Source organism: Penaeus monodon, chromosome 6, assembly GCF_015228065.2.
Source record: "Penaeus monodon isolate SGIC_2016 chromosome 6, NSTDA_Pmon_1, whole genome shotgun sequence".
Taxonomy (NCBI): domain Eukaryota; kingdom Metazoa; phylum Arthropoda; class Malacostraca; order Decapoda; family Penaeidae; genus Penaeus; species Penaeus monodon.
In genome coordinates this window covers 39,414,889-39,422,388 of record NC_051391.1, presented here as the reverse complement: position 1 = coordinate 39,422,388, position 7,500 = coordinate 39,414,889, and the positions used below count along the sequence as shown (strand labels likewise).

Below are 7,500 nucleotides of genomic sequence, written 5' to 3'. Positions count from 1 at the left end.
CGCAACTCTTTCCATCGTCCTGTTAGTAGCACAACTACTTTCATCTCTCAAATGGGAGGAGGCTAACGTTAGTTACACAACTGCCACGCTACGGACGACGAAGAGCTAGTTACTTGAGGCTATTTCAAGACTAGTGGCAAGTTAGTCTACAAACGAGAAGATGGAGGGTGAGCCACAGCACAACACAGGCAACCAACGTAGAAATCTGGATATTCAGATTTAGCTTTCTCGATCATTTTGACCTCGGCGTTCCCAGAAAATCACTGGTAATAAATGCAATAAAAACAACTTCAGTGTATCTGAACTATTTCAAGGTGAGCTGCAGCGCAGATTCCAAACTTTTCGTTACATCTGGCCGTGTATTGAGCGTGGAAGCTTTGAACCAAGTGCCAAGGCGCAAATGAAGGAGGGAAGCACCAGGCCTCGCCCGGAGAGGGTGAAGACGAGGCGAGTGACAAAGCCAGGCGAGTTGGAGCACCGTTCAACGCTCACGCCCTGCCATGACATGCCCTCGCCTCGACGGCCACCGGGGCACGCACCCTCACCGAGTGGGGGACCGACCTGGCGTGACATGTCCTTGACGCAGCCCTTCTCCACGGGCGAGCGAGAGCGGGCAATCGACAGAAGTCATCATCGGAAAAATCATCACCATCATCATCATCACCATCGTCATTATGATATTGTCTTCCTCAACTGCCACGACTCTCTACGCCGCTGGGGTGGGGGGCGTGCAAGAAATGTCGGGGAGTTTAGGCCAACAGCCGGAGGTCGCTTCCTTGCATACGCTTTCCAAGCAGTTTTGAGAACTGATCTGACACGGAGGGAGGGAGGGAGTTCTAGGAAGGACGGGGTATCGATCATCGTCTGGCGTTGTATTTATCTATTCATTTATTTATCGTCTTGGTTTTGATGGAATGGCCTTTTTTTCTGTTCCAGATCAAAGACATGTTCCTTTGGGGAATCTCTGAGTTCCGCTTAAAGCTCTAAGCCGCCGACAAACTCAATCACGAGGTCGAACCGGCTGGAAATCTCACAGGGCAGTCAAACTTACTTTTCCCGCTCGCAAAAGCCAAAAGAAAAAAGGAAAAAAATCTAATACGACGAAAAAATCACATAAGAATCACAATTAATGAAATAAATATGTAAAACACACATTATAAAAACAAATATGAATCATTATCTTCAGATTAACACTACGAGGACGCATGATCAGGACTTCCTGTGCCTTGATACTCCAACGGTTTTCCTAAACCCAAAATTCAATAAATCTTCCAACAAATATAATCAAAAGAATCAATTTAAAAAATCTTAATATGATATACGCCAAAATCAAATTAACAAAGGATCAGGCCTGCATGACCGAAAACACGTCATGCGGCCGTGCTACTACAACGGCCGCCGCTTTTGAATCGACCAGCGGCCCTTTGATGCCTATTTTGACTCCGCTTGTTAATTAATATGTGACGCAACTTTTTTCATAATTATTTTCCGCGCCGCTAACCCGTTCGAAAACATCCTTTTTAGAAGCATGTATTTTAAAGCGCCATTTCAAAGACAGCGACAGAGTAATCTGTCTTTAAGCCTTGGCCTTTATATTAATGCTAATGACAATGATAATGATACTACTTATAACAATGATAATGTTGATGATGATGATATATGTATATATATATATATATATATATATATATATATATATATATATATATATATATATATATATATATATATAATAATATATATATTAATATATAATGTGTGTGTGTGTGTGTGTGTGTGTGTGTGTGTTGTGTGTGTGTGTGTGTGTGTGTGTGTGTGTGTGTGTGTGTGTACATATGTGTATATATATGTATGTATGTATGTATGTATGTATGTATGTATGTATGTATGTATGTATGTATGTATGTATGTATGTATGTAGTGTATTTATATATATATATATATATATATATATATATATATATATATATATATGTATTGTGTGTGTGTGTGTGTGTGTGTGTGCGTGTGTGTACGTGTGTGTGTGTGTGTGTGTGTGTGTGTGTGTGTGTGTGTGTGTGTGTGTGTGTGTGTGTGTGTGTGTGTGTGTGTGTGTGTGTGTGTGTGTGGGGTGAGAGAGAGAGAGAGGAGAGGAGAGGAGAGAGAGAGAAGAGAGAGAGAGAGAGAGAAGAAGAGAGAGAGAGAAGAGAGGAGAGAGAGAGAGAGAGAGAGAGAGAGAGAAGAGAGAGAGAGAGAGAAGAAGAGAAGAGAGACGAGAGAGAGAGAGATAGAAGAGAGAAGAGAGAGAGAGAAGAGAGAGATAGAGAGAGAGAGGAAGAGAGGAGAGAGAGAGAGGAGAGAGAGAGAAGAGAGAACGAGAGAGAGAGAGAGAGAGAGAGAGAGAGAGAGAGAGGAGACAGACAGACAGACAGAGACAGACAGACAGAGACAGAGAGACAGACAGAGACAGAGAGACAGACAGAGAGAGAGACGAGACATAGATAGATAGATAGATAGATAGATAGATAGATAGAGAGAGCGAGAGAGAGAGAGACGGATTTCCGAGAAAGGTATATTCATCAACTATATATTTTCTTCTCTATTTATCTTTTCCACGGCGTCGCTTAAATGCCGGAAGCGCAAATTCATCCAGCCGAGGACGCGCCAAGATCACGGCGGAAAAAAAGACAATAGAAAAGAAGAGAAAAAAATACAAAAAAGGAAAAACCATCCCATCAAACACTGACTTCTTGAACGAAGGAAAAAGAAAACGATGACGACACAAAGGAAAATTTCAAGTAAGTCTGCAAGGAAACGCACTCCCGTTTTCTACGATGGTTTCCACTCTCACTTTTGATTTTTTTTTTGTTTTTTTTATATATAGATTTGTCTTTTATCTTACGTTTTCGCCTTGATCTCTTTGTAATAAATTAGTTCAACTCCTCTGAAAGAAATAACAAAAAGGATGGATGAATTTTTTTTTAAGGTAAGTGATCATCAAAAGAGATGAATTATATATATATGCCAAAAAAAAAACAAATTTGTTCAAACAGAAAATGTTCTGGATACCAAAGAAATATCCCAAATGACATATTCAGAAAGAAAGAAGAAAAGGAATATTTATTAGTGTTTTTTTTCTAATCATCTACTCTCTCTGCCGATGAGAATGAAATGTCCTGGAAAATTAATAACAACAATTAAAAAAGGTTGGTGAAGGTACTATTAACCAGAATATCAAATCAATCTTTGCTTTAGAAGAACAATGGAAGAATCCCCTATTACGGATACAGTGTTAGCGACATGACGGCTTGGCGTAAGCAAGGGAATGACGTCACATCGTTAGTGTCACGAGTTGACCCAAAAAAAGCGGTTTGCTGATGTCTTATGGGAATATTTACCCGTTTTGCACCCGGGTTGTCGTGTATAATTTCTGTGGATATGTAGTATTCATTCTATGAATATTCATATAATATTTGTATCAGTCCACAAATGTTTGGACGCATAAGAAGAACCCAATTGTCTATATATGTCGAAGAAGAGGGTGGCTTTTGCAACCATCGCCCCTCCACCTTTATTCATGTGCGTATTATCCGGAGAGACGGATTCCATCGCCCACGGTGTGTACAGTGTGTGAAGGAAGTGTCTCGTCATATGCTCCTGAGCGCGTCTGTGATAATAGAAGAGTGCCAATAATACCCCAGTCTCAGAGAGAAAGTCTGCCGATGTCACTAAAATTAACCGAAAAAAAGAGAAAAGAAGATATAAAAAGAGAAAAGACAGAAGAAGAAAAACCCGACTTACTGCTGCGGCGTCACGTTCTCGGGAATGTCAATGAAGCAACGTTGCCTAAGCATGCCCGCCCACAACTGCATGCCCACGATACCGAAGATGAAGAAGACGAAGAAACACAGCAGAAGGACGTTCCCCAGCATGGGCAGCGTGTCTAGCAGGAGCATCACCAGGATCCTCATACCTGGAGGAGAGGAAGGGGACAGTAATCAACTTCGAGGACGGGCTTTCAGTTAACAGGTTGAGCTGAGGGGAACCCGAGGGAAGGTTTGAGGGACGAAGATGCTCTACTTAAAACGGTCATGTGAATAATTTGATATATGAATGTGCTCATTATCCATCCTTTTTGGGGTTTAAATAGTACTATCACTATCATGAAGATCATCATATCATCATTACTACTCGGACGATTACTAGTTACTATCATCTGATATCAACCTATTTTATACATCACTAAACTTCTACCTTTCACTCCATCACATCTTACGGGAAATTCTAATTCGAAGATCCAGAAAAAATAATCAAAACCATATTGTCAACATCCCACTGCCCCCCCCCCCACTCCCGCTCCCGGCACCGAGAGTACTCACTGGGTATCCTGTTGATTGCCCTGAGCGGCCGAAGTACTCTGATGGTCCTGATGGCCGAGATATTCATGTTCTCCATCGCCAGGCAGTACTCCAAGCCCCTGCAGAGGAGAGGAGGCGTTATTTCATCACAAAATATAGTGCGGAGTGTTTACCATGCACTTTATGCTTAATACTGTTCCGCTTCGCTACGCCGCGCCGTCATAAAATGCATGACGCTGCTGCTTTTATAGAAAAAGAAAGGAAAGGAAATACTGGAAAAGAACGGGAGTAATATTAGTTTTCGTCTCACTGTGTTCTGTCTCATTTCAAATGTCTTTATCTTCGTTTTTTTCAGAAATTATATTGTTACAGATAATACTGACTGCAAGTACATGAATGAATATCTAAAAAAAAACAAACAGATGAAGACAAAAATGATCACATGAATTGCCATCCAGCCCTTAAAACCATTGGTAAAAAAAATGGCAAGAGTGTCATCCCCCATGACTATCTTCACATCGGCATATCTTTCTACCAAATGGAAACTTTGGAGCCGTAACGCTATCAGAACGCTAATGACGAGTGGGAAGGAAGGGGGAGGGGAAGGAGGAGAGGGAGGAGGGGAGGGGAAAGAAAAAGAAAAAGAAACAGAAGAAGAAAAAATAGGGGAGGGGGAAGAAAAGGAAAAAGAAACAGAAGAATAAAAATTGAGGAGGAGGAGGAGAAGGAGGAGGAAGAGGAACAAGAGGTGGAGGAGGAGGAAGAGGGGGAATAATAAGAAAAAGAAGGAGAGGTGAAGAAGAAGATGAAGAGGAAGAAGAAGGAGGAGGAAGAGGAAGAGAGGAGAAGATAGAAAGTCAGAAGAGGAGAGAAGAAGAGAGTACAAATCAGAAGGAAGAAGAGGAGGAGAAGGAGGAGGATGGATCCTGCGTATGTGGTAGAGCGACTCCCGCCATGAAAGGAGAGAGGTAAAAGGGGTGGAGGGATGGGGGGGGGGCTGAGAACCATCCTTTCCGGGGAAAACAAAGGCAAGAACGGCAGCGACCCCTCCCCACACCCCATCCTCCTCCCTCCCCCTGCCTCCAAGACATACACCACCAAAATCAATAGCAACAAGTTGTAGGCGGACAGCCTTTCCCGTATACCGGGTTAAGGGGGGCGTTCCGGGAGAGGGGGGGAGGGAAGGAGGGAGGGAAGGAGGGAGGGAAGGAGGGAGGGAGGAGGAGGAGAGGGAGGGAGGAAGGGAGGGAGGGAGGAAGGGAGGGACGGTAGGGAGGGAGGAAGGGAGGGAGGAAGAGAAGGAGGGAGGGATAGGTGGATAAGTGAGTAAATTGCTGGATAGGTTAAGGGAAGAGAGAAGCTGAATATATATATATATATATAGATATATATATATATATATATATATATATAATAATATATATATAATATAATATATAATATATATATAATAATATATATAATATATATATATATATAATATATATATATAATAAAATATATCAATTAATAAATTTACACACGCACACATACACATACACATACACATACATACACTACATACATACAAATACATACACACCACAACACACACACACCACACACACATCACACACACACACACACACACAACACACACACACACACACACACACCACACACACACACACACATATAGATATATATATATATAATATATATAGTATATATATATATATATATATATTATGTAATATTATTATATATATATATATATATATATATATATATATATATATATATGTATATGTGTATATGTATATATATTATATATATATATTATATATCTTCTTTTTAACGGTAGGTTTATGTCTGAGCCGCCGTGGTCACAGCATGATACTTAATTGTAGTTTTCATGTTGTGATGCTCTTGGAGTGAGTACGTGGTAGGGTCCCCAGTTCCTTTCCACGGAGAGTGCCGGTGGTACCTTTTTAGGTAATCATTCTCTCTATTTATCCGGGCTTGGGACCAGCACTTGACTTGGGCTGGCTTAGCCACCCAGTGGCTAGGTAGGCAATCAAGGTGAAGTTCCTTGCCCAAGGGAACAACGCGGCGGTCGGTGACTCGAACCCTCGAAATCAGATTGCCGTCGTGACAGTCTTGAGTCCGACGCTCTAACCATTCGCCACCGCGGCCTTATTTAATATATATATATATATATATATTATATATAATATATATATATACATATATATATATGTATAATATTATAATATATATATATATATGTATATATGTATATATAGTAATATATTATATATATCTAATATATATTATATAATATACTATATATACATATATATATAAATATATATGTATGTGTGTATGTATATGTATGCATATGTATGTATATGTATGTATGTATATGTATGTATGTATGTGCATTAATATATATATATATATATATAATATATATAATATATATATATATATATATGAATATATAATTATAAATATATTATATAATATATTAAATATATATATTTATATATATGTTATATATATTATATTTATATATATATATATATATATTATATATATATATATATATATATATATATATATATATATATATATATATATATATATATAAAGCCAATTGAGTATGAGAAAGAGAGAGGGATTAACAAAAGAGGGAGAGCGAAAAGGCGAACGAGTCGAGAAGGGGCGCCGCATAAAGGCGAGCGCGCGGGGCGGCCCAGGCAGAAAGTGCAACAAGTGGCCGCGTCTCCTGTGCCTGAGCTGCGAGCCAGGAAGGGAGGGGAGGGAGGGGAGGGAGGGGAGGGAGGGGAGGGAGGGAGGGGGAGGGAGGGGAGGGAGGGGAGGGAGGGGAGGGCGACCGGCCACGGAGATCCAGGGTCTCCGCAGAAGCGAAGGAGAACGACAAGTGGATTTAAAATCACCCCAAATAAAGAAAGAGAATAAAAATGTCCATTAGCTAAATATACGACCGCATAACCACGAAGAGATTAGGCAACGAAGTCATTTCGCCAGTGAAATGGATGTGATATGAAGGGAAGAGAAAGGGAGGGGAAACAAGCCACGAAAGGAGAGAAGAAGAAGGATCAGGAGAAGAGGATGAGGAGGATTGGGAGGATTAGGAGTGGATCTGAGGAGGAACTGG

General features: G+C 40.4%; 1 protein-coding gene across 1 annotated transcript in view; it reads right to left on the bottom strand.

Moving 5' to 3' along the window:
• Positions 1 to 7,500, bottom strand: part of LOC119573997 (voltage-dependent T-type calcium channel subunit alpha-1H-like) — a 94,214-nt gene that overhangs the window by 71,435 nt on the left and 15,279 nt on the right. The window contains exons 3-4 of the mRNA XM_037921095.1: positions 4,359 to 4,456; positions 3,781 to 3,952 (exon numbers count right to left, since the gene is read on the bottom strand). Of these exons, the coding sequence (XP_037777023.1) occupies positions 3,781 to 3,952; positions 4,359 to 4,456 (270 nt within the window). The remainder of the gene's footprint in view (positions 1 to 3,780; positions 3,953 to 4,358; positions 4,457 to 7,500) is intronic.